Source organism: Daktulosphaira vitifoliae, unplaced genomic scaffold, assembly GCF_025091365.1.
Source record: "Daktulosphaira vitifoliae isolate Bord-2020 unplaced genomic scaffold, ASM2509136v1 Scaffold_1, whole genome shotgun sequence".
Lineage (NCBI taxonomy): Eukaryota > Metazoa > Arthropoda > Insecta > Hemiptera > Phylloxeridae > Daktulosphaira > Daktulosphaira vitifoliae.
Genome location: NW_026099572.1, coordinates 11,137,997 through 11,164,242, shown reverse-complemented (window position 1 = coordinate 11,164,242; position 26,246 = coordinate 11,137,997). Strand labels below are relative to the sequence as shown.

Here is a 26,246-nt window from a genome sequence, read left to right as displayed (position 1 = left end):
CCTCGCCTTAATCCCAACTATTTGGGGTCGGACACCCTTATCCTAAACTTCCAATTGACACGATCTCCCTCATCATCTACGCTCACATAAGCTGTCCTCATATTGCATTCAATAACATCTCTCCATCTCTTTTTGGTTTTCCTCTACCTCTTCTTCTTCAACATTCACTTCTATAACTGTTCTTACAGCTTCCGATTGTTCTCTCCTCATAACATGACCAAACCATATAAGTCTACTTTCTCTCATCTTATCCACGATTGACGCTACACTTATACTCCCTCTTATATGCTCGTTCCTTATTCTATCTTTTTTAGTCACTCCACTCATCCATCTAAGCATTCTCATCTCTGCTACACTCATTTTCTGTTCTACTTTCTTATTAACTGCCCTACACTCTGAACCATACATCTTAGCTGGTCTTACTACAGTCTTTTAGAATTTACCTTTCAGCCTAATTGGAATTCTTTTATCGCATAAGACGCCAGACGCTTCTCTCCACTTCAATTACTTGCACTTACTTAATCCTGTGTCTTACATCCTCGTCAATACCACCGCTCTTTTGCACAACTGATCCTAAATACTTAAAACTTTCCACCTCTCCAATCACGTCCTCGCCTATTGTTAATGGTCTCCTTATTTCACCTACATCGTGTTCTCCTTTATCAAACTCGTACTCTATATACTCTGTCTTACTCCTACTTATTCTTAAACTCTTTTCTTCAAAAGCTGATCTCCACACCTCTAGCCTTTTATTAATTTCCCCCCTATTTTCTCCTATTAACACAATATCGTCAGCAAACATGCACCACGGCACCTTTCCTTGTATTTCTCTAGTAATTTCATCCATCACTACATAAAATAAGTAAGGGCTTAAAGCAGAACCTTGATGCACTCCAACTCTTACCCGAAAATCTTCTGTTACTACTCCCACACAATTTACCCTGGTACAAGTGCCATCATACATATCTTCTATTATATTAATGTACCTTTTCGGGACTTCTTTTCTCATTAATACCTACTTTAAAACCTCTCTCGGACTCTATCATATGCTTTCTCCAAATCTATAAATACCATACAAAGCTTCTCCTTTTTTTCCCTAAACTTTTCTATTAGTTGCCTTACACAAAATAATGGCCCCATTGTTGACTTACTAGGCATAAATCCAAACTGGTTTTTAGATATCGATGTCTTATTTCTTATTTTATTATCTATTACCTTTTCCCAAATTTTCATACTACGACTCATAAGCTTTATGCCTCTATAATTTCCACACTCCTGTATGTCACCTTTACCTTTAAATATCGGCACCACAATACTATTCCTCCATTCATTTGGAATTTTCTCTTCTAATAAGATTTTATTTAAAAGTTCCTTCAACCACCTTATGCCAACACCACTTAATATTTTCCATACTTCTACCAGCACTTCATCTAGTCCCACTGCTTTATTCTTTTTCATTGATGCCACAGCCTCCGATACTTACTTCGTTACTTATTGTACACTTGGCTTCTTTGCACAAGCGTTTATACTCCATCCAATCTTCTCTCCTTTTGCTCTTCAGCCATACTATGAATTGCTTTTTCTTACTTTTTATGATTTTTTGAACGTCCTCATCCCACCACCAGGTTTCCTTATTTCTTGGCATTCTACTCCTATTCTCACCAACAATCTCCTTTGCAATATTCTTAACACAACTAGCAAATCTATTCTACACATCATTTATGTCTCCTTCGACATTACATACTGTCCTCTCTTTTACCGTCTTGACAAACTCTTATTCATTTTCCTCTTTCAATTTCCACCAACGGATTTTCTATTTTTTTCCCCGTGTTCTTTCTGTTTTTTTATTCAATATTTCTGTTTTTTTCTTTTTTTTTCAAACTGTTTTCTTTAAAAATTGTACGTGGCGAAATTATGCTCTTTAAGTACAATCCTGAGAAGGATGAAATACTTTTATTTGAAAAAAAATTTGTCATTAGGAATATTAAACAATTACAAATAAAATAAAAATTAAACTATAAATTTATGTTTAAAAGTAATCAATTTTCAATTATAAAATTAATTTATGCAATTTATTGATAATTTATTACTTTGTAAAAACAGCTTTCTATGATTTAAATAAAGATTTATTATGAACAGAACACATACAAATATAGTATATATTAATCAACTAGAAAGTGATATTTGACAAATTGAATCGGACAAGAAATCAACTAAACTTTTTGCATAATGCTTATGTGAAAAGACTTTCACATTTATTTGTTTGAGAAGGACATCAGGTTGCATCCAAGACAGATCTTTTAATGCATCTGAAATCCAAAAACCTATAATTAGTTTTAAAGTACTTATTAAAATTAATATTATTTTACCAAATATTGACTGTTGCACATCCTCATCATCTAAAAATATAATCATTGTTTTATAAAGTTGTTCAATATGGCCTCCATAGTGCAATATATAGTCAGGTGGAAGAGGATTGGTATAAATAGCCTTGAGTAAAGAAATAGCTTTGAAACGAGTAATACCTGGATTATCGTTTAAACGTGTTAAAGTAACTAACACAAAAAAACATTCTTATTACAAATACATTAAATCTAATTTAAATGTAAATGTTTTATTTACCTCTAGTTATATTATTAATTGTGTCAGCATCCATTATATTCATTTCTTTAGCAAAAATAGTCAAAACATGTAAAGAGTCTAATGAATAAGCTCGAGTTTTACTATGATTATCATCAGCAAGTGCCAAAAAAACTGGAAAACTCTATGAAAATAATTTTCATAAAATCAAAGATAATTTTCAAATATTAGTCATTTAATTACCAGCTTAAAAATGTCATCATTAAAGGAAGTTAATTTTGAAACTATCTTTTGAGCACTTAAGCTTGCAGCAGCACGCAAAGTTTCAGCGCACCTTCCAGGTCTCCAAGTAAGAATAGGAAATATAACACCTTTAATTTTTTTATATATAATAATATCTACAGTCAAGAAGATAATCTATATTTAAAATAATTTAACTTCAAATAAAAATTAATTAATTGTAAGATAAATTTATTACAATAGTGAAAAAGTAATGTAATTAAAATATTGAACTGTTAAGATAAAAAAAAATAATTTAAAATTAAGTAGAAAAGAGAGATAAGATTTGGTTCCTACTTTTAAAATAAAAAATATATCATTTAATATAAATAAATAAAATACCAGACAATATTTGCCAAAGTTGTCTATTATCAAATACATTTTTATCCACACAAGTACTGATGTTAATTATCATTTTCATAATAAACTGAGAGTCCTTTTCTAAATTTTGAAGAGTTACAGCAAGAATTTTTCTATATATTTCATAATGACTTTTTATAATGTACTCTAAAAAATATCACATATTTAATGTTTTATTTCTTTATTTAAGGACAAATTTTAATACCAGCATCAGTAACAATTTTATCAAGAACACCTCGTCCAGATGAATGGACAGTCCATTCATCACAGTTATTACTTAACTCATTCAGTAACTTTTCTCCAAATGATTTAAAAAGTTGTTCCTTAGTTTTTGGACTACAAAAATTTACAAGTTCTTTAAATATACCTAGAGGAAAGAAATGAGTTAAAATATTTTTTCAATTAATATAATTAATACATACAATGATTTTCAAAATCATCTAAAGCTGATGCTTGAGTTGTAATGTAAATTTTGAATAACTCATAAGCATATTTTTTGCATTCTTCATTGCAAATATTTATTATATACTCGATCACTTGCAATAAATATTTTTTAAATAATGGATCATGGTTTTCACATATTTCTGGTAAAACTAAAAACTTAACCAGAGGTTCTACATGTTTAGATAGTTGTTCAGGTAAATTATGTCTAATTAATCCTGCTAAAACTATCATGTGTCCAGTATGTGAATTATCATTCATTAGTGGCAATAAAAATTTTAAAAAAACATCTGGCGATACAAAATAACTAATAATTTCAGCTGCTTTTCTAATCTAAAATATATATTATAATTATAAATAGTAGTAATAATTCAATTAACAATTGAATTTAAAGCATACATGATGTGATGCTACATGTTGAACCTCACGACAGCACTTTACCATTGCTGTTAAAAGTTGATTCAAATGTTGTATAATGGACCCCTCAGCATTTAAAGCTACCACGCAAAGAAGCTGACCTGATTTGATGCAAACATCTTCTTTCTGAAAATGTACACTTTAAAATTTAATTATTTTAAAATATAAAATATATGATACCCAATCATCCAATTCACGGATTATAACTGGTAATAATTTCAGTACTTCTCGAGCTACTAATATGCGACAACCCAAATTTGGTCTTTCAACTAAAATATAATGTCACTATTTAAATTTGTTACAATCATTCACAATTCAATTTATATATATTTGTCATTACTTTAAAATATCATCATTCTTATATTTTTATCAATTAATGATAAAATTTTTGTTAGATGAAAGTTCATCTTAAAATTTTAATATTAATTTTTGTTTCAATAATAATACAATTACAATAATAAAAATCTTTATTTTAAGGAAACTAATTTTTATTACAATTAAATATATATTTGTAAATTAAAATAACTAACCATTTGGAGGATAATGATCTATTATAACTGGTAAAAAATCTATTTTTTCTTTAAGTTTTTCTTCATTTTCATTTAAATATTGTATGCCAATTTCTTTCCAGAACTTTTCAGCTTCATCCCGATTTGGTTTATGATCATCAACTTGTCTAAAATTTAAATAAATTATGTAAATACCCAAGCCCAACAATAATTTAACGTAAACTTACGCAGACAATATCAAAGGAACAAGTTTTGGGAAATATGAATATCTGTCAGGTAATAATAACATCCAGTTTGATACAACATGACAAAGAGTTAGCCGTACTGTAGTATTTTGATCAAAGAGTCTCTCACTAAGAGCATTACAAACTTCAGGGACCTGTTTTCCATTACTGTGCATAATAATATAATCTACATAATACAAATATTACTTAGAATAATTGGACCAAACAAATGGTAAGTCATAAATAAAATAAAACTAATACTTAATGATTCAATAGCTGTTATCCTTATAGTTGATTGGTGATATTTAGTAGCTTTTATCATAGGTTCAATCAAAGTTTCTGCAACCATATGAAATTTTTCCTTAGTTGTATAAGCAAATTCAGCACTACATAAACAGCTCTCCTTTTTAACAGAAGGACATGAATCTAATATTCCTCTTTTTAGGATTCCAGCTACTTCATCTAGATATGATTCCATTACTACTTCATTATGTTTTATTATATCTCTAAGTAACTGTACATATAAAAGTTTTAATTCTTCAGAATTTTCTATAACTGATATGCCAGCCATACGTTTATGAATAATGTGTATTATTGTTGAAATATCAATACAACATCCATTACAAACTAAATTTTTCATCAATTGTACAGCAGTTTCACGGCATGTTTCGGAGTCATCGTTTAGACAAGGGTTAATATAAACGTTTACATTAGTTAAAAAAGTTGGGCATTGTAAATTTATTTGGTCAGCAAGAACGAGTTCCTGAATTTTTTCGAGATTTTGTTTTCTGACTTTCCTGTTCTCGCTTTGAAGTAGTTTAAAGCACTTGTTATATATATCACCACTACCATCATCCATTTTGCTTAGAATTTTTAATTAGATATCGTAGTAATTTAAGAAAATCTTTATTTGTGAAAAAATAGAAAGGAATGACTAGTAAATTCGATCAAACATTAAAATACACAGAGGACTCTTGGTGTTTTTGTCACATGTTGATTTAATGAGTGTTCATAGCAACGTTATCGATGTAATCAGTTATTGCTACTATCACAGAAAAAATAAAAATTTATCTTATCTATGTTGTTATCAATCTACAATGTTACCAAAATCAAAATCAGTTCAACAAATTATGTCCAAACAATACATCACCATATGTTTCATTAATCAAAATACTGAAACACTGGTGATACTCAATATAAACTAAATAAAAACCCGCTTTACAACTCGACGGCTTCATTATCACTAGACCATGCTTTTCGAACGAAGCTTATGTAACAATTATTACGATTTTAATAATTTAATTAAAACCGACATTTAATCTAAATTAGTTTTTAGATTAATTGGTTTACTACTAGTATTAATATTTTTTATTTTTACGCACTTTGCATACTTTTTTTTTATTAATTTCATTCAGTGATTCAAAGTTGTTTCATTATTTAAGAACGTAGTTAACTAGTTTCCTCGTGGAAAATGTGCTATAAATTTGCGTAAATCATGTTTAAATCATTAATTTTGCTTAAAAAAATCGTCAATATATTTAATCCGCTCGTTCGACTTAACTACAGTACGACGAGAAGAAATTTAATTCTGAACGAAGATTTGATTAAACGTTTAGAAACTGTATCATTAGTTGGTTTCACAGAGCGTAGCGGATTTGAAGTTTTATGTGCATCAGTTAAATTTGCTGATAGCATAACGCATATTGACACTAAAGAAGTAGATCCATTGATCACCGTATTAGAAAACTGGTATGTATTAAAAAAATTCTATTTCTAATTGGTGTTGATTAATTTGTTATAATAATAAATTATCCAACACATTTATTCCAAATGTCCTAAGTATAGTTGGGCACTTGGTAACATTGTGAATGCCATACTAAATTTTCCTACTTATGGAACATCAAATCAAGAAATATTAATAATTTTTCAACCTTAGGCATAAATGGGTTAAAATATTTAATATGGATTTTAAATGTTTCGTGTTTTAATATTTTTATAACAAATAATTTTTTTGTTTATGGTGAATTGTGTATGTGATAGAAATTTATTCATTTTGTTTTATAAATAATTTATTCTTAATACTAAAAAAATGTATTATTTATTAGTTTAGTTAATTTTTATACATATGTTTATTACACTTAAAAAAAAGGGGAGTGAGATAAATTTAAAATGCCCATCTGTTAAATTGACAAGAGGATAAAATATAGATTTTTATAAATTAATATTTACGTAAATAACAGTTTGTAATTATATGTTAATTAATAAATAATTATATTAACGTAATTTCACCCCTTGTATCCTCAAATAATAACATGGATACTAGTTACAATCTTAAATTTATATATAGGCATAATTTCAGAAAAATTATTAGAGTAGATTTTCTAATATATTGCTCCCTAAAAAAAAATGTATGTAAAAATGTGAATACTTTTCAAAAATGCATACCCCCTCAGTACTCTTTATTTAACAGTTATTTATTAGTTTTAATTTAACTAATTTATATTATCCTGTCCTCTTTAGTCCAATTTGTTTTCAGCGAATCATTATGTCTCAGGTAATGATTTAGGTATTTAAGGTAGAAATTAATTTTTAATAATCTATTTATTAATTAAAACGTTTAGAATTGATATTTATAAATTATAGTAAATGAGGTTATCCTAATTTTTTTAATTATATACTCTTAGACAATTATATTGAAAATATTATTTTTTCTGAAATTTAAAATATAAATATTGATTTTAAAGTAATTGTAACAAAGTTGTTTAATTATATTTTAATATTCAAAGTAATCTTCATTGGAAATAATGTATTAGAAATTAAACTTTAATATTCAAAGTATTTGAATCTTTGGAGCGAAATGATAAATGTAGGAACCCCCTGATAACAACTTATAGATATATTTGTAAAACAACTATTATATTTTCGTTAAATTTTAATCATATCATTTGTTTAGTAAAATAAAAGGTTTTGCTCCCTAACCTTTTACTACTTTTAAGTTATTTTTAACTTTTCAATATTTGAACAAATTATTTATAATTTTGTCTGTTAGTTCAATTATAATTTCTTTGTTTTTAACAATCTTTTTGTTATTATAAATAATTGTAACGTGTCATATTATTTTATACAATGTGTATTACATAGATAAATTATATAAATTTATACATATTTTTTTATATAGATGAAGATCAGGTCTTTTTACTATAAGAAAATTTTTTGTTATTCAGATTCTGGACCTAAATTAAAATGGGGAAAATATCAGCAGAAGCATCAACCCCAAATAAAATTAAAAAAAAACAAGAACAAACCAAAAAAGGAAAAAAAAAACAACCATGTAAAAAAGTAAAATGTAATCTTAAGAAAACAAAAAATATCCAAACACCTGATAGATCTGTACTAGAACTCATGACACAGCATCCTGATTTAAAACAAACTTTTGAATATATGTTGTATTCTAATAAGTATAAACATACTTTGACTGATGTTTTTAATATAATTAAAATGTTGATGACCAAATTAGAAGAATTACAAAGTCATAATATAGATATTCAAAACGTTTTTGATACGGTTAACTTTAATTACAAAATCAGAGGGTTAGTTCAGAGCACTGCCATTAATCTTTCTCATGTTTTAGAGCAGCTAAATATAAATGAAACTAATTTTTTAAATTTTGCTCGTTCTTGTAATTCAATTTGTAACATTGATAATAATAAAAATATGGAGAAAAGCACAGAAAACAAAATGTATGAGCAAAAAAATTTACCATCCACTTTTCAAATATCTAATGCTATTAGAGTTAAATCTCATGATGAATTAAATAATGATCTTTCATTAATTGAAGAAATTAAAAATGAAAATATTTATACTAATACAATGAAAAAAATAAGTATTATTGGTTCTAAAGAAACTGTAGTATTATCTTCAGATGATGAATTAGAAGAATCCAAATATTACAATAAATGTTTAAAAAGAAATGTGTGGGAAGAACCAAAAAAAAGTGATGCTGATGATTTAGAAAGTTATGCTATTGGTTCGGATTTTACTGATATTTTATCTGATAATGATAGCTTTGAAACTGCAATAAATACAAAAGAAAAAAGAAAAAAATATTTTACTGTGTCTCCACAGAATAATAGTTCTCTGACACAAAAATCTAAAAAAGTGAGACAAAAGATTCCAGAAGAAGTTATAAATGAGGCTAGAAAATTAGATATTCGTCAGAAAAAGCGTTTAAAAGCTCAAAATACATTAGTTATGAATATTGTTAACAAAATTAAACTACGACCACATGATGTAGTATTAGAGTTTGATGTAGTTAATCAAATACCATCAATATGTGTTAATAAAGAGTTAAGTAAAGTATTAAAGCCACATCAAGTAGAAGGAATAAGATTTTTATGGGATACAGTTTTTGAATCAATTGAAAAAAGTAATTCTACTGATGGAACAGGTTGTATTCTAGCTCATCGTATGGGAATTGGTAAAACGTTGCAAGTAATTGCTTTGATGTATACAATACTTAGTGAACCAAAATTGAATATAAAAACATTTTTGATTATTTGTCCACCAGGACTAATATATAACTGGATTGATGAAATTTATAAGTGGTTAAAAGATATTGATAAAAGTGAAGTATTTAAAGTTTATGATTTGCCTAAAACTAATAAATTATACAACATAACAAATATAGCTACATGGAAATCAAAAGGAGGCGCCCTAGTATTGAGTTATGAAAATTTTAAGTCTTTAGTTAACTGTAATCAAAGAGATTTACGAGAAGCATTTTCTCATACTTTAATTAATCCTGGACCTGATGTTGTTATTTTAGATGAAGGGCACTATATAAAAAATACTCATACAATATTATTAAAAACATTGTCACAAATAAGAACAAAAAGAAGAATAGTGTTAACTGGAACACCTATGCAAAATTCTTTAAAAGAATATTATACTTTGGTTGATTTTGTAAAACCAAACATACTTGGAAACTTCGGTGATTTTGCCTTAACTTTTATTAAGCCCATTGATTCTGGGCAATTTATAGATTCCAGTGATGACGCTGTTAAATTGATGAAAGAAAGGACTTTTATACTACATAGACTTTTGCAAAATACAGTACATCGTATTGACGATAAAAGTTTAACAAGTCTATTCACAGAAAAAGTTGAATACACTGTGGAAATCAATATGTCAGAGTTTCAACGTGAATTGTATGAAAAATTTTTACATTATGATCAAAATTTTAATGATAGAACTAATGTATTTTGGCGTTTACATGTATTAACTTTGATAACATTGCACCCTCTAACTTTATATAGACTTATACGCCTAGAAAATTATAGACAATCATCAGATCAAGGAGTAACTGTGTTAGGTGAGAAGTTAAGAAAAGCCTTACAATGGATTAATGACTATAAAGATGATTCAAGATTTTTCGAAGCTAAGCAAAGTAATAAAATAACTTATGTTTTGGCAATGATAGAGGAATGTGAAAAGAGAAATGAAAAAATGTTATGCTTTTTGAAATCTCCACTAGCTATGGATGCTTTGGAATATTTTCTGCAAAAGGAGAAAAATTGGATATTAGGAGAGAAATATTTTCGAATGGATGGTAAAACCCCTGTAACTATAAGAAATCAAATGTGTGAAGCTTTTAATAATTCAGAAAATTCTTCCAGAGTTTTTATTTTGTCTATGGGTACTGGAGGACTTGGATTTAATATGGTAGGAGCTAATCGTGTGTTACTGCTCAATGCCTCTTGGAATCCAAGTGTTGATATTCAAGCCATCTATAGATGTTTGCGTTTTGGACAATCTAAAACAGTTTATGTAAATAGAATATTAGCAAAAGGAACTGTTGAGCCTAAAGCTTACTATCGACAAATTTCTAAACTTGGAATTAGTAGTAGTGTTGTTGACATGCAACATGTTTACAGACAGATTTCTTCTAATCAAATTAATGATTTATTTGTTTTTGACTCGTTTCATTTTAAGGTTCATTATTCTCTAGTACCAAATACCAAAGACCCTGTTTTAAATCAGTTAATTAGAAATAATTTAGACTGTATATATAATGTTCAGGAACATGATTCATTACTTGTAGAATCTGTAGAAAATCATTTAACTAGTGAAGAAAAGAAAGCTATTTGGTTGGCATTTAAAAATAATGAGTTATGTTCAAAAAATAAATTTCCACTTAATCTTCAAGATGTTGAACAGCCTAAAATGTTATCAACATTAATAATGGATAGTGGAATACCAGAGCCTAATGATACATCAAGACATAGTATTTCACAAAATGTAACTAACCAAAAAAATCTTCGTAATTATTTCAATAATAAAAATACTTTATCTCATTCTCATAATTCTTATGATAATCAAAATGTACCAAGTGAAATCCAAGACAATTTTACATCACAGAGCAATGCTAATCAAAATAGTCATCAAAAAATTTTTAATAATAAAAATTGTTTGTCTCATATTTCATATAATAGTGAAAGTAGTGCATCTACTAAAACTCAAAATAAGCTAAAATGTAGCAAATTAAATACAATGCGAGAAACAAATTATTCAAAAAAAAACTTTTCTGTTGTGGATGAACCTATACAAAATCAGTTTAGACATTTTCAAAATAAAACTTTTAATAATCACAAAAGATTTCCAAGATTTGATAAAAGGCAAACACCATATTCAAAAGCACAAACTAGAAACATATCTAAAACCCAAAATATAATTAATTCTTCCCATGTAGAATTTAACCAGTATTTAGAAGCAAATACAGAATCAACGAACAGACATAACTATAAACAAAATTCTGAGGAACATTACTCATCAGATATGTTAAATCAAAATGAATCATTGGAACAGAATAACTATTACCATAGACGTGGAAATCAATATTCAAGGTATCACCATTATCCTCAGTTCAAAAATAATATTTGCAATCGCTCTGGTAATTCAAGATAAATAAGACTGAATGAATGTATTATATTTTACTGTTTTATATTTTATAATCTATTTTTAAATTATTTACTTAATTTTTAAGTATCATGTATATAGTTTTATGGAGTACAATTATTTCTGTTAGTATATATTGTTTAACATTATTGCATAATAACTGTTAATTTTATGTATAAAGGTTAAATTATGTATTTATGTATAGTTGTTATTTTATTAATATAAAATCTACTATATTTTATTATTTTATCATAATTTATTAATTTGTTGGATTGTCAATATCCACTAATTTAGATTCTTATCTTATTTTCAAATAATTATCTTTATTCAAAATAGTTAAAATATTCGATCAATGTATGTATTTTACTGATTTAGTTCAGATGTTTTTTATTAATTTTTTACTTCACTAATAGGTTCAGTATGAAAAATTGTTTAATATTATTTTTATTATATTTTTAGTATAAATTTATGATTGATGACAAATAGTATTAAACTTTTAGTTAAAGTATTAATTTCTCAGGGATTTTTAATTTGCAATACTTATTGTGAATACTTAATCTAGTTGTATTTAAATATGAATGATACTATCGAAAATTAATAAATACTAGTTATAATAGTAAAAAAATATTTATTTTAATTGGAAGTTTTGCTTTTAATAATTATAAATAATTCATTTAAGAATTTTATTAGATCCAAGTAATACTATTTTATCTCATATTATTTATTTTAATTGATTCATAAATATTTTCATAAAATATCTCCACTCTAAATATGATATTATTTAAAGTACATAATAAATTCATTTTTTTCTTATAGCATTTTATTTATTAGGGATGATTAAATAGATCTTAGGAAGTATCAAAATATATTTTTTATTAGTAGTTCCAATTTCTTGATAAATTTGTCTACAATTTTACAGGAATACGCCATTAAGGGAAGATTTAGCAACAGATAAAACAACTAGAAAAAATATTTTAGGTAATGCGTCTGTTGTAGAAGAAGATTACTTTGTTGCACCCAACAATCGTACAAGTCTTGATCAAGATTAAAATTTTTATTCATCCTTTGTTAAACTATATGTAAATCATATTTTATTTATAATACAATTTTGAACTATTATATTATACTTTATCATTAATACATACATAAAATTTGCAAAAATAGCATTATAAAATGAGTTTAATGAAGAAAGTTTTATCTATGTGTGAAACATATGCTTTTTTAAGACCAGTTATAACAAATAATTATGTTGAGTATTTAAAGTATGGTCCTTCTGGTGAGCTTCTCTGTCAGAATATAAGAAATGAATGGCTTTACAGTAATGTTACCAGTAGAGAAGAATCTGTATTTCAAACAAGTTATGGTATGCACAAAAACCAATTTGATGATATTATAAGTAAGAAACTTAATAAATTGTCAAATTACAATATCAATACTTTTAAAAAATATTAAAATTATTAATTTTATAAAGGTCTCAAAGATTCATATGAAAATGCAAAATTGTTTTGTAACAATCATTTACCCTTTAGTATAACTGATTCTAGAAGTCAATGTGAGCAAAATACATTAATAGTAAATCGAAACAATGAAGAAAGTTCACTTTTTAAGTAATGTAATTTTTTGTTTTTGTTAATTATTGTCATGTAATTAGAACAGTTTAGAAAAATGTTTATAAGAATAAAGTTAAGATTAAATATTTATTTATTCAATTAGTTAAATATATTTTTTTTTATTATAGCCCCAAACAATATACAAGGCTTAAATACATAGCATTTTGCATTCCAGAAGAAGGACAACAGTTTTTTTATCATTGGCAACGTCAACGAAAAATTTGGTGGAGAAAGGTAAAAAATAAAACAAATTTAGTTTTATGAAAAAAGAATTTTTTTCATTAGTTTTCAGCAAATCCAGGAAAGTTTTCCTTAACTGAAATATTGACTGATGAAAGTGGACAAGAATACACAGAAATTAAAGTTGAATTTGATTGGGGTCAAGAAACTATAGAAACTATACGTAATATTGGCACAAAGCTGTTAGATAAACTGGATCCAACTAATCAAGAGTTATTTTTAGTATGTAAACTTTTTAAAAACTGATATAAAGTAAGTTAAATTTTAGTAAATATAATTGATTGGGTAAAAAAATTAATAAAATTGGTAGGTACAATATTATTGTATTACTTTTTGTTAGTAGTGATCTTTTTATTACTAAATTATGGAGAGTAAAACAAAAGTGGTGTAAATCAAATTTAACAGCTTTTTAGGGGAATTTTTGAAATACTTTAATTCTATATGAACTAATATAAATGCAAATAAAAAAAATTCAATAATACTCTTCATAGCATAATTTTATTTATAACTTTGATAAAAATATTTACAATAAATAAATAATATTAATAATAATATAATAATATTAATAATAAAATAAATAAAAAATATTTATTTTCAAATCAAACTCATTTCACTCAAAAATTGATTTATACCAGTTTTGTTTTAACCTCTAAAATTTTATTTTTTTATAAAATCAGTTTTCATTTATTAATTTTTATTTTTTATAAAAAAAATTAGGCTAAAGTTGGTAAAAAAAAACTGTTGCCTCATATTATAGAAAGTGAAACAAGTTTGGAAAAAGCATCTTTGGTGTTATTATGTGATGGTTATGCTGATTTACCATACCATAATGAAAGAAGAGAAACATTTCGTTTTCATAGAAAAATAGCACCATACAAAATTACATTTGCCTCACCTTTATCAAGTAATATATGACATTTTAAATTTCTAAAGGTATTTTATTTATATAATTAATAATGATTAATTAGATGCTAAAAAAGCTGATGAGTTAAGACAATTATCAGTATATTTAGGATTAGGATTAAAAAAAGCTGGTGTTTCAACATTGTTGTCACCAAATATAGCTAAAAAAACCCTCGATTCTCAATTCATTGATGCCGATTGTCTTGGAATACCTTACACAGCTGTGTTAACTGAATCTACATTGGATAATGGAATTATAGGTTTAAGAAGTATAGAAACGACTCTAGAGGTATGAAATTTGTATTCAAAAGTATTTATCATTTTTTGAATAATACTAACATATTTTTATCTATGAAATGTTTAAACTTTTATCTATATATTTTTATAATTCACCCAATATTCAGAATATTTTTATAAATTAGGCGATGTATTTTAAGTATATTTTAAATTATTTTTACTTATATTTGTTATTAAACTGTGTATTATATTTAAAAAAAATACATTTTTAACAAAACTTATTAAAAAGTTTATTTATTATGTAAATAAATATATAATAATGATTATGTATTATTATAACTTAATATTTTCTTTTTGTTTTAGGAAAAAATCCATGTAGCAAATTTAACTTCATATGTTGAACTTCTTGTAAAAAATTATTAGTTAATATTTATGTAAATAATAACAAAGATATTAATTATAAAGAAAACTTTATTTTGTATGTTAAATTTCTGCTTTAATTATTAATAAATGTACTTATGTTTATGTACTTAATAAAATATAATAGATCTAATTTATTGTGAAATTTTTTTACATGTTTAGTTACTGTAGTAAATTTTTAAAAACATTTCTCACAGGTTTAATATCCCTTGCCCCCATCATGACTATTCTTCAGTCCTCCAAAAACTTGGTATTTGATTATTGTAGACATGATATAAATCTTAATTTTCTTTCCTTTCTTTTGCGTGGTAATATTGATTCTCCTGAATGCTTTCCTGTGTATATTTTAAAATATCTTTACAAAGTTCTATACATTCTTCTGTGCATTTCATTATTCCGCATTACTCTTGTAGGGATTAACAAAGATGTTAAATAACATGTCACAATGAATGCGTTTATATATGTTTATATGTTTTATCTTAGATGTACTGCAGTACGATAACACTCCGTGTATTTTTTTTATTCTCGCGCTGTTCGTCAATCCAGTGACACTTTTTATTTGTACTCTTTTTTTATGTACGTATAAAATTATTTTTCATTATTAAAAAGTATTAATTATTATAAATTTTAATTGTAGTATTTTGTAATAAATATAAACACCAAAACACTACAAACTATTTCTCTTCTTTCTAATTCTCCCATGATTCACCTTATGCATACTACAAATGCAGATTCATCGTTTAGTTTTTAGAATTACTTATTAAGCTGCTCCATACATTTTCTTGCTGTACAAATTTTCTATTATTTAAATATTATAAAAACATAATTAGATACTAACTATTGTATCTTATATCTTGGACTTATACCATAAATATTGGATTTTCAAAAATATTAAATATGTATATTAAGAACTTAAAAAAATTTTTTGGCTATTTTTTTTGCATGAATGATATTCAGAAAATTTACCAGTCAATAGACATTTAACATTGCCCTACAACTACAGTAATATTATCAAATTACAATAATAATTAGTTTCTTTCTTAAATAAGTAAATATATATATATATATATATATCACTGAAGTAATGTTTCAGTTTAATGGAAAACTCTACTCTGTATAAGCTGATTGTGTAACTACCTTCATGATTTTAAGTATAATTGTTATAATTGATTGAAGTTATAAAAAAGTACATTTTAAGAACCTGTTAAGTTTTTATTGATAGTAATTATTTTTATCTTGTATGATAACACTTTTAATTTATATAATTATTTTAAAAGAATATTAAAATTAAATATTTTTATTTTATTGAACTTTAATTAATTAAAATTACAACAATACTTTTCAAAAAATAAGTAAACTTGTACAATTCTATTGTGTCCAAAGTAACTAAAATTGTAGAATATTTTTAAAATAAAAGAAGTTACTTTCAGGGTATTAAAAATTTATTAACTATATAATTATAATAAAAATAATTGAACAAAACATGAGTAATCATATCATTTTAAACATGAATATTTAAAATAAATTATCACATATGATAATTAATTGTCACTTGAGTTTTGGTTGTTATCACTTTGGGTTAGTTTTTCTGAAAATAAGAAACAAAAAATAATAATAAATTAAAAATTAACATTAGCATCAACAACTATGACACTTCAAAAAGAAGAATTGTGGGAATTATGTTTTAAATTGTAAATTTATATTATACCTAATTGGATACTACAAGGTGTATTAAATTTTTAAGGGGTTTATAGTGGTTTTTGAAAAATTTTACCTAAATTAAACTCTGGAATTATTCAATCAATAAGAAATTAACATAACCTCATTTTTAAAAACTGAAATTAATTATCTTTAGAAATAGCCTTAATAATTTAAAATACATCTCAAAATTATTATTTTTAGTCATTAAAGTAGGTACAGCTTTATTATAGCTATATGACTAAAAATGAAATATAATCTAAAAAACATTAAAATTAAACTAGTTTTTTTCTTCTTTGGAGTAGAAAAATAGGGCATATTTTTTAATGTAACAATTATTAGTTAAAAACATTTAATACCATAAACTTTTTTCATAGATAATTCATTGAACTTGCAAATAACCTAAAAAATTGAAATATTTTCATACTAAATAAAAATTTAGCCAGGTGAACCTTTTTAGATATAATTGAAAAATATTAGAAGTATGGGGCTCACCAATTCCATTAGAATTTTCTTTGATCAAAGGTATGTATGGCTGTGATATGGGAACAGTAGTTATAACTGCAATCAATTCATCATTTTGATCATCCCTTTTAAATTAAATTCAAAATATTAATTTTTTCTTAAATAGTTATACTTTATTTTTAACTTACCCTGTGTAGTGTGAATTATTAATAAAGTTTGAAGTAACTATTGTAGCATGACTATTGAATGACTGATTAACTTTTGAATGCAGTGAAGTAGACATATGAGGTATAATATTTGTTTGAGAGATATCCAAAGTATTTGGTGACTGATAATTTGATACATTAGAGTTACCCAATATTTGAGGGATCGTATCTGATAGTCCAAAATTTACAGAGTTTGATACATTTTGAGCTTCAGAATCTTTCAAATATAATTAATACAATTCAATATTTTGTATAATTAAATAATCAAGCATTAAAAGATTTTTATAATGTTAACCTTGTTGTCTATTATGATAATGTGATAAATCTTTGGCCATATTTGGTAAAAAAGTATTAACTTTGACCCAAGTAGCATCCCAAAATACTTTTTTACTATGTAATTCCTCCTTACTGTTAGCTTTACCATTTAGCATTACCAACAACATATTCTTTAGAGTTTCAGGAATGGCCTCATTCTAAAATAAAACAAATAGGAAAAAATTTTCAATGAACCAATTTAAATATTGTTAACATTCTTACCAGTGTATCACTATTATCAGAAATCATGAATTTATGCATTAACTCTAAAAGTGTAATCCATAAATCTACAAATGACGACAGAGATTGCAATTGCACCAAATGATGTAAGAAAACCTAAAAAAGATAATCATGTTAAATTTGATCTTCATTGTAAGAAAAATATAAATGTTAATACAATCATGTTGTACATTATAAAATAATAACTTAAAAAAATATGTACCGTAAAATCGAGTGAAATGGATCACAATGGTAAATTGGTCAGTGTCCAAAACATTCTTGTCAATCAGTTATAACAGTTACATAATATATCAGAACATTAGGTAACATACCACATAGTTCTGATAAATTTTACGACTGTTATAATTGATTGACAATAATGTTTCAGACATTGACTCAATTCACCCTCATAACTTGTTACACTCTATTTTACAGTAATTAAAATTAAAATGGTTATTTTACACTGCCATAGATCTAAAGTTTAAATTTTATATAGCCATACAATAATTTACAGTATCTAATAGTTTAAATATGTCATTAATCTATGTACTACATTTTTCCAAACAATTATTCTAATTACTAATTAAATCATGCAGCTAACTTATTTATTTTCATAAATAATGTACTTGCAATATTCTTAATTATTTCATAAAAATAATCAATACCTTAGATAAAAGTGTAGCAGACCTCATTTTGGTTTCATCTAATCCACTTGGATCAATATCTTTCCCACATTCTAACAGCCTGTTCATTAAAGGAAATAAAACTTTCCGAAAACATGCTTCCCATTCGTCTCCATTTAGTGTTGCTAAATCATGCATAAGTAAAGCTCGTTGCAAATAGGTGACTGCACTCATTCTTACCTATCAATAGAATATTTGAATAATAACAAAATAAAATAATATTAAAAATTGAAAATTGAAAATAGTGATTTTTTTATATAATTACATCACGTCTACAATCACAACAGAGACTAGCAATCCCTTGAAGAAGTGGACACCAACCATGATTCCACAAGGACATGAGCTCCATATCAGGATTTTCTTCTGCCCAACAACGGTATATGTCTGCAGTACTTGTATATAAAGTATGCATGAGATCTAATAACTTCCAATAAATGTCACATTATTATACCAATTTCACAACTTCTAATGAAATATATATGTATAATAAAATAATTACTTGAATAGAAACTTGAGAATAACTACTAGGAATATCCTCAGAATCACTATCATCAGCATCATATGGACTAGAATTTTTAATTTTATTTAAAACTTGATTTGTTTTTTTTTTGGATTTCATATTTTTTTGTCGCATATTTTTTTCTCCTAAAATTTCGTTTTAATTATTTTTTGTAAAAAAAGTACACAATTTATTTTACTTGTTTGCAAACTAGCCCGAGCAAAATTCATTATAACAGAAACACACTTGGCAAAATTGTAAGGTGTGATATGTGCAATATTGCGTACCAAAAAAGCCAAACATTCACAACACTTAACAAATGAAAATGGATTATGAAGAGTAAACATAGTGTTTTCAGTTCGTGTTTCTAAAACTCCTTTATTCTGTTCAACCTAGAAAAAAATAGGACTTAGGAAATAATTAAAACAATTAAATAAGATTTGACTTGGCATACTTTTAACCAACCAACATCACAATTATCAAGTGATGAAGATGAAGGTGAAAAAATATTATTTACAGATTTAACATCTAGTCCGCTATCATCATTATTATCACTTATACTAATTGGTTCATGATCCGAATTATTGTCTATAAATAAAAAAAAATATTTATTAAAATAAAGCTAATAACATATCAAAAAATATTGTATTCATCTTTACCAGGATGATTATTAGATATAACAACTCCAGCTCCTACATACTCTAATATTGTAAAAATTAAGCCCCAATCATCCTTAGTATGAATATTTGCAGCACACATTTTTAACAATTCATACATTCCAAATGCTATTTGTTTTCCGACTATTTGTAAAGAATTTGTATCAAGTAACAATAACATACTAAGTGACTGTAATATCTAAGAGTATAATAAAAGTCTTTAGTAAAAGTATAATAGGCAGATAATTATTTTTACCATTGTACTGATTTCTTCTCGTCTCATTAATCGTGAAGCTAATCTCATTAACCCAACAACAGTACGTTCTAAGAGAAATTTATGTTTGTTCTTAATTGCACTAGTCAGAAGATTGTATAAGTGCTGTTTTATTGGATCCCAAACAGTGTTAACTCTATCTCTAAAAAATAAATTTTAACTGTAAAAAAAAATTATTAGATAAATATTTTAGTCAATATAACAGTATACCGATTTTGTAAAACTATTTTAAGAAGCATTTCTAGTAGAAAACAAGCAGAATTTTCATTTTCCCGTGATCCTAATATAAGTACACTATCAGCATTGTAAAAAATTCCAAGGAGTGCCTAAAAATTGTTTTTACATTTTAGACTGAACATTATTTATGATAAATACATTTGTATACATAGTCACTGAAATTTAACGAACTAGCAGGTTTATCAATAAAATAAAAAAAATATGTATAATTTGTTGTTTTCTTTAAGACACTTATTTTTCTGAATTTATTAATCATGTGTATTATGTATGTTGCCATTTTAAAAATTAAGTCGATACCCTTATAAAGTATACAAGATGAACATAAGAAATACTGATGACTTATAAATTAAAAAAAACATGTATTAAAAAGAAATTAAAAAAAAAAAATTATCAATATTATTTTTTCTTCTTTATGAAATCCGCTAGTTTATTAAATTTTGATGATCTTGTATATTTACTCTAACTAAAGCTTCTAAAGATTCAATTGTAAGAAATTTTGATTCGGTTATCAAACTTTCTAAACGGCATTCTGATATACAAGTTTTAGCAGCTTCAATTAGTTCTGCTTCATTTGGTGTTTGTATTTTATGATAAGTAGGTTCTAGAAACACATTCATTAAAGTTTTAAGTTAATACTTGATATAAATGAGTAATTTTAATGTAATAGTACCACCACCAGATGCTATGTAAGAGTATAAAGAGCTGAATATTCCTGCGTCTGATTTTTGTGATCCTGGAGGAACTGTTTCTCGAATTAATGAAATTTTACCACTCAATTCCAAGAAATCTTCCGACTAAATTAAATTTTTTTTAAATACATATTAAATATGAAATATTTTTCATTATTGTTACCTCAACTAATATGGTTGGTAATAGATTGCACTTGTACAATTGCAAAATAATATCAAATAAACTATACCATCCTTCACGAATAATGTCACCATACATATGGGTAACACTAAAAAGAGTGCGAATAGCTAGTTGAGCTTTTGGATTGCTACCAAATAGTATTTTTATATTTTCAGGGCACTAAAAATTAATTAAAACTAAAATATTGGTTTTAATTAAATACATTTATAGAAATAGCCTATACAGCTTAATCAGGAATGAGTACATTGATACTGAGATATCAAGGTTCAACTGTTTAAAATGATTAAACTGTATAGTTTCTTCATAATTTGAACTACAAGAAATAGTTCAAAAATGAGAATGTTAAATATAAGTTTGAAAAAAACTCACATCTGGATTATTTTGTAGGTTGGTGAATTTACATAAAGACATTATCAAACTATCGAATTCTGCACACATACCATAATGTGCACAAATAAAAGCACATTTTCTAAAATATATATATTTTTATTGAGAATAATTTATTAATTTATTATTTATTAATTCCTAAATCTAACCTTAGACCAAAAACAGTCCTAGTATAAATAGTTTGATGGTTTGATTTGTCAAAAATTGAACTTAAAGCAGTTAATGTTGGTCCCCAGCATATAGAAAACAAAGCATGATCAAAAACACCACTTGGTGCTTGTACATAGGTTCCATCTTTACCTACAGCACGTCGAAGTAATACTTTCCATAAATAATTTTCTAGTACAGTACCACTCTGTTCGGCAGGCATTACAATTTCATTTGTTCTAAAATAATCATTCTATGATTTAATGATTAACTTAAAGTAAATACAAGTTTTTTCATTACTTTATGTCTTTATATATTTCCTCTAACATAGTTTGATCAAAGTCTTCACCACCATTCAATTTTTTCAGATTACGTTTGAATGCTTCAGGTGTCATAGGTTGATCAATTCTTCGGACATTTTGATTATGTTGGTCAACATTTAACATTATTATTGCATAGGCTAATAAAAACGCACATTCAGCATTTGCAAATGGTTCTCCATTACATTTCTGAAACATTTGAAAACATTTAAGACTTTACTGACCAAAGAATAATTTACAACTATTATAAATACATATTTTATATCTTACATGCCAATATTCAGTAAAAGGTTCCAATACAAAAGATATAAGTGGTGATTCTCCTGGTAATCTAAATGCTTCCAAATACATTCTAAGAGCCTCATCAATACGAGTGCCACTTAAATCAAAAGAACTATACAAAATTGAAAAAAAGTATAAACATAAATTTATAAAATAACCATAAATGTATAACTAACTTAATAAAACTATTTAAAATTTCCACATTAACTTTATTGCTTATGTATTCACCAATCATTTTTTTATCTAAAAGTGGGTTTTCTTTTAAAAAAGTAGCAATTTCAGCTGGAATTAATGGTATTGATAGAAGACCATGTTCTTGTAAGAATTCAATACCTTTTTTTGGTTTAGTATTAAATTTTTCTGTGCCCGAAGATAATAACTGTAATAATAGATTCTTTTATTTAAAAGCTTTTATTTTAACTTTTATATGAAAATAATGATTATTAAATGATATATTAACACTACAGTGTACTTTCCTAAAGTAAAAGTACTGTACATAATTTCTATTTCTACACATTTTTAAGCAGAAATTCATTTATAATTATTATTATTATACTACTTAAAGTTAATACTATCAAGAGATTACTGTAGTAACATTTCTAATAATAAATGACCTTTTTTTTTCTTTTGATAGCCATCAATTCTTCATGACTTGGAATGTTCATAGTAATATCTGTAGACCACTTTTCTATTTGTGTTTCAATTTCATACTTTTGATCATCAGACACTAAAATTATTATTTTTATATAAAATCATAAATTAAAAAATATGTCTCAATATAAATTACTGTCATAAGTTGAACTATTTTCTGATTTTTGAGTGAATTGGGTGCGATTATGACAATGTCTTTCTATAGAATCAACGACAGCTAAAAGAGCATCCATGGACAGTAAATGTGTACTGTAAATATCATTCAGTGGAATGACATTCTATAAAAAATTTACATTATTATTTTGTTAATTTTTACTTTCTGATTTTTAAAAATTAATATACTATAGCAAATTGAAAATGAAATAAAAATTTTTATCAACTTTAAAAAAAAAAAAAAAAAATTTTTGCTTAATTTATTATTTATGAGTAAATGTATAATTAGATTGGCTTTAATATGATATATTAAACAGAAGGGTCCACTATCATGTCACAGTAGTAAAACGATTTGAATACAATAAAACTTGAGCATACATATCCCCCAAAAAAATAATTTGATTTTATTTTCATTTTTCTTTAAATATAAATCCTAAAAAGTTAGTTAACAGCTCAAAAGAAATATTATTTGAATAAATATTTCATGTATAATGTTTAAAAAAAGTAAATAAAATTATTAAAAGTAGTAAAAACAACAAATTTTTCACAATTGCAAAAAGGTTTGACTCCATTATATATAATTTAAATATTTACTTTTGATAATAATTTAGTTATGTCATCATAAAGATCTGAGCAATAAAGTCCACAATCATAATTTAAATATAGTTCAGTTACAAGACCTGGAATCTTCCATAATTTCACAATGCATTCTAAAATAAATTTGTTTTATAATTAAGAATATAAATATAAATAAAAAAAATAGAATACAACAAATGTATCTAACAACTACTATAACTTTTGATACGATTAACATTTTGTTGTAACTTTTTATTTTTAATAATTTATGCATTCTTAGATAACATTAAAATTGAGTTTTTATTATTATTTGATTTAACAATAAAAAAAAAAGATTAAATTTTTGATAAAATGATCAATTTTTAGTACTTTACCTAACCTAGTATAACTTAATACATTTTTACAAAAATTATTAATTATTGATAACAATTTTAAGACAAGTAATTATTAAGTTTCATGCATTTTAATATATAGAGTGGGTGTGTAACGTGGAAGGAGTATGTTTAATAAAAGTACACCAGTATGCACTGAACCTACTCACATAAAACATACCTACTCTATATATAAAAATGTTTATAACTCAAAAATTACTTTCCCTAAAATTGTTATCGACCCATTAGTCATATTTGCAAAAAGACAAAAAATGCTAAGACCTTGTTAATTGTAATTTTAAAAATATTTAAAATAAAAAAATCATTATTTTTATATAAAAAAAAAACCCCAGCACAGTCAGGTTTCATATTTGGATCCAACATAGATGATATCTGACAGTGATTAAAATCACTATCATAAAAAACGCTTTGATGTAAATCTGAAGTGTTTAATTTAAAAAAATTAATGGATTATTCCAAAAGCTACAGGATCTCCTATTTCATTATTTATATTTTGATTACAAGTTTTATGATTTAGAAGTATAATATATGAATATATATATATATTAATAATATATAAATATAAATAGTACTTATCTCAAAAAAAATATAATGATCCATATATTTTTCAAAGAGTTATAGCATTACAAAGTTAAAAATATAAAAAAGAATTTTTTTACAATAATCTTATTTTTTTTATTAACTTTGATGTCTGTTTATACCATGAACATTTTTTTTTATAATAACGTATATTACATTAGCTTTAATTTAAGATATATATAAAAGTGTCAGTATTTTCGAAACACTTTCAAAAATTAAATTGAAAAAGTTTTACTTTCTATATGCATTTTTAAGATTTGAACCCCTCCTGTATTAAGGGAAATGGTCAGATTTAAAAAAAAGTAATTAGAATGAAAAAGGTATATAAATATTATTTCTCATAAAAAAATTGTATTGATCCATACATTTTTCAAAAAGTTATAGCATTTTAAAGTTAAAAATGTAAAATATAAGATCGAGAATTTTAACACAAAAATAGCATACGGTAGCCATTTTCACCGTGAAGACAAAATAAAATCCGAAATTTTTTTTTTCCATAATAAAATATATTACATAAGCTTTAATTTAAGATGTATATAAAAGTGTCAGTATTTCCAGAAAACTTTAAAAAGTTTAGTTGAAAAAGTTAATTTTTTGTGAAAAAGTTGTCTTTTTGAATCCCAGGTAAAGGGTCAAATTTATAAAAAAAATATACCAAATGATAGATAAGGACATTATGCATCTATTAAAAAAAAATTATATTGATTTGTTCAATTTTGAAAAAGTTATTGCAGTTTTAAGTAAAAAATAGTTGCCGTCTCAGAAACTGTGCGTCGCATTCGTCACTTAATAAAAATGGTAATTTAGCTAATTCAAAGTTTAAAGTTTTTTTTTTCGACTTGAAAGGAACAAAAAAATTTAAATATGTTTAACTTTTAATAATATGTCAATTAGATTGGTATAATATTTATGAAAATCAGTGTACTTCCCTTGTCATGTATTTTAAAATAAAATAAAATACAAAACCAAGAATTTTAACACAAAAATAGCATTGGTAGCCATTTTCAACGTGAAGACTAAATAAAGTCCGCAATTTTTTTTTCCATAATAAAGTATATTATATAAGATTTAATTTAATATAGAAGTGTCAGACTTTTCAGAACACTTTCAAAAGTTAAGTTGAAAAAGTTCTACTTTCTATATGTATTTTTTAGTTTTGAACCCCCCTGTATATAAGGATTAGTCCGATTAGAAAAAAAAGTATGTCAAATGAAAGATGTATATAAATAGTACTTGTCATGAAAAAATTGTATTAATAATTGTATTAAGTAAAAAAAATTGAAAAAATTACCGATTTTTAATTTTTTAATTTTTTTGGAGATTTCTCCCATTTACAGGGAACGACGGAAATGTTTTCAATTTTTAAGGGTAATGTCTTTGACTAGATACGATTTGTGATCTTTTGACGTATCGTTGAAAGAAATTGGTTCGGTGAGAGCTGAGAAAAAGTGGTAACAGACACA

The 26,246-nt window shown here is 25.2% G+C and overlaps 4 protein-coding genes across 9 annotated transcripts in view; 2 read left to right on the top strand and 2 right to left on the bottom strand.

Annotated features, from left to right (window-relative positions):
* Nucleotides 1-2,022: 2,022 nt before the first annotated feature.
* On the bottom strand, nucleotides 2,023-5,857 carry LOC126895578 (dynein axonemal assembly factor 5). Of its 2 annotated transcripts, none has more exons than XM_050667598.1 (12): nucleotides 5,072-5,857; nucleotides 4,814-4,997; nucleotides 4,608-4,753; nucleotides 4,258-4,346; nucleotides 4,060-4,203; nucleotides 3,642-3,993; nucleotides 3,425-3,586; nucleotides 3,202-3,366; nucleotides 2,824-2,978; nucleotides 2,623-2,764; nucleotides 2,370-2,555; nucleotides 2,023-2,309 (listed from the first exon to the last, which is right to left on the bottom strand). In XM_050667598.1, the coding sequence occupies exons 1-12, from the start codon at nucleotides 5,667-5,669 to the stop codon at nucleotides 2,167-2,169; spliced, it is 2,466 nt and encodes an 821-aa protein (XP_050523555.1). In that variant the 5' UTR covers nucleotides 5,670-5,857; the 3' UTR covers nucleotides 2,023-2,166. The 2 variants fall into 2 exon arrangements, with proteins under 2 accessions (XP_050523555.1, XP_050523556.1); XM_050667599.1 differs by having other exon boundaries at nucleotides 2,824-2,951; nucleotides 5,072-5,856.
* A 552-nt stretch (nucleotides 5,858-6,409) lies between these two features.
* LOC126895577 (transcriptional regulator ATRX homolog) lies at nucleotides 6,410-12,005 on the top strand. Its single transcript, XM_050667597.1, has 2 exons — nucleotides 6,410-6,559; nucleotides 8,035-12,005. Exon 2 carries the CDS (start codon nucleotides 8,054-8,056, stop codon nucleotides 11,771-11,773), a length of 3,720 nt encoding a protein of 1,239 aa, XP_050523554.1. The 5' UTR covers nucleotides 6,410-6,559; nucleotides 8,035-8,053; the 3' UTR covers nucleotides 11,774-12,005.
* A 693-nt stretch (nucleotides 12,006-12,698) lies between these two features.
* LOC126895581 (DNA polymerase subunit gamma-2, mitochondrial) lies at nucleotides 12,699-15,821 on the top strand. Of its 2 annotated transcripts, XM_050667603.1 has the most exons (8): nucleotides 12,699-12,843; nucleotides 12,929-13,160; nucleotides 13,236-13,371; nucleotides 13,503-13,608; nucleotides 13,660-13,836; nucleotides 14,332-14,518; nucleotides 14,583-14,806; nucleotides 15,118-15,820. In XM_050667603.1, exons 2-8 carry the CDS (start codon nucleotides 12,938-12,940, stop codon nucleotides 15,175-15,177), a joined length of 1,113 nt encoding a protein of 370 aa, XP_050523560.1. In that variant the 5' UTR covers nucleotides 12,699-12,843; nucleotides 12,929-12,937; the 3' UTR covers nucleotides 15,178-15,820. The 2 variants fall into 2 exon arrangements, with proteins under 2 accessions (XP_050523560.1, XP_050523559.1); XM_050667602.1 differs by having other exon boundaries at nucleotides 12,833-13,160; nucleotides 15,118-15,821.
* A 777-nt stretch (nucleotides 15,822-16,598) lies between these two features.
* Nucleotides 16,599-26,246, bottom strand: part of LOC126895576 (Golgi-specific brefeldin A-resistance guanine nucleotide exchange factor 1) — a 17,417-nt gene continuing 7,769 nt past the window's right edge. For 2 of the 4 annotated variants that reach the window (XM_050667593.1, XM_050667594.1), the window contains exons 11-34: nucleotides 23,831-23,946; nucleotides 23,220-23,361; nucleotides 23,047-23,159; nucleotides 22,609-22,811; nucleotides 22,421-22,544; nucleotides 22,131-22,339; nucleotides 21,833-22,069; nucleotides 21,666-21,765; nucleotides 21,279-21,455; nucleotides 21,097-21,220; nucleotides 20,885-21,027; nucleotides 20,400-20,515; nucleotides 20,172-20,331; nucleotides 19,919-20,114; nucleotides 19,714-19,847; nucleotides 19,459-19,651; nucleotides 19,260-19,405; nucleotides 19,026-19,184; nucleotides 18,743-18,940; nucleotides 18,081-18,194; nucleotides 17,839-18,016; nucleotides 17,526-17,760; nucleotides 17,368-17,462; nucleotides 16,599-16,762 (exon numbers count right to left, since the gene is read on the bottom strand). In XM_050667593.1, coding sequence (XP_050523550.1) covers nucleotides 16,716-16,762; nucleotides 17,368-17,462; nucleotides 17,526-17,760; nucleotides 17,839-18,016; nucleotides 18,081-18,194; nucleotides 18,743-18,940; nucleotides 19,026-19,184; nucleotides 19,260-19,405; nucleotides 19,459-19,651; nucleotides 19,714-19,847; nucleotides 19,919-20,114; nucleotides 20,172-20,331; nucleotides 20,400-20,515; nucleotides 20,885-21,027; nucleotides 21,097-21,220; nucleotides 21,279-21,455; nucleotides 21,666-21,765; nucleotides 21,833-22,069; nucleotides 22,131-22,339; nucleotides 22,421-22,544; nucleotides 22,609-22,811; nucleotides 23,047-23,159; nucleotides 23,220-23,361; nucleotides 23,831-23,946 — 3,659 coding nt within the window. In that variant the 3' untranslated portion in view covers nucleotides 16,599-16,715. Of the gene's footprint in view, nucleotides 16,763-17,231; nucleotides 17,299-17,367; nucleotides 17,463-17,525; nucleotides 17,761-17,838; nucleotides 18,017-18,080; nucleotides 18,195-18,742; nucleotides 18,941-19,025; nucleotides 19,185-19,259; nucleotides 19,406-19,458; nucleotides 19,652-19,713; nucleotides 19,848-19,918; nucleotides 20,115-20,171; nucleotides 20,332-20,399; nucleotides 20,516-20,884; nucleotides 21,028-21,096; nucleotides 21,221-21,278; nucleotides 21,456-21,665; nucleotides 21,766-21,832; nucleotides 22,070-22,130; nucleotides 22,340-22,420; nucleotides 22,545-22,608; nucleotides 22,812-23,046; nucleotides 23,160-23,219; nucleotides 23,362-23,830; nucleotides 23,947-26,246 lie in introns of those variants that run through there. The other 2 variants (XM_050667596.1, XM_050667595.1) reach the window with 2 other exon arrangements.

Excerpts from the sequence above, each read along its gene's own strand:
- LOC126895578 (XM_050667598.1), bottom strand. The coding sequence starts at position 5,669 with ATGGATGATGGTAGTGGTGATATATATAACAAGTGCTTTAAACTACTT. Across the intron at positions 4,347-4,607 it reads AGATCATTATCCTCCAAATG|TTGAAAGACCAAATTTGGGT; the intron begins GTTAGTTATTTT and ends ATTATATTTTAG. Across the intron at positions 3,587-3,641 it reads AGATGATTTTGAAAATCATT|GTATATTTAAAGAACTTGTA; the intron begins GTATGTATTAAT and ends TCTTTCCTCTAG.
- LOC126895577 (XM_050667597.1), top strand. The coding sequence starts at position 8,054 with ATGGGGAAAATATCAGCAGAAGCATCAACCCCAAATAAAATTAAAAAA.
- LOC126895581 (XM_050667602.1), top strand. The coding sequence starts at position 12,938 with ATGAGTTTAATGAAGAAAGTTTTATCTATGTGTGAAACATATGCTTTT. Across the intron at positions 14,519-14,582 it reads ATTTGCCTCACCTTTATCAA|ATGCTAAAAAAGCTGATGAG; the intron begins GTAATATATGAC and ends ATGATTAATTAG. Across the intron at positions 14,807-15,117 it reads GTATAGAAACGACTCTAGAG|GAAAAAATCCATGTAGCAAA; the intron begins GTATGAAATTTG and ends TTTTTGTTTTAG.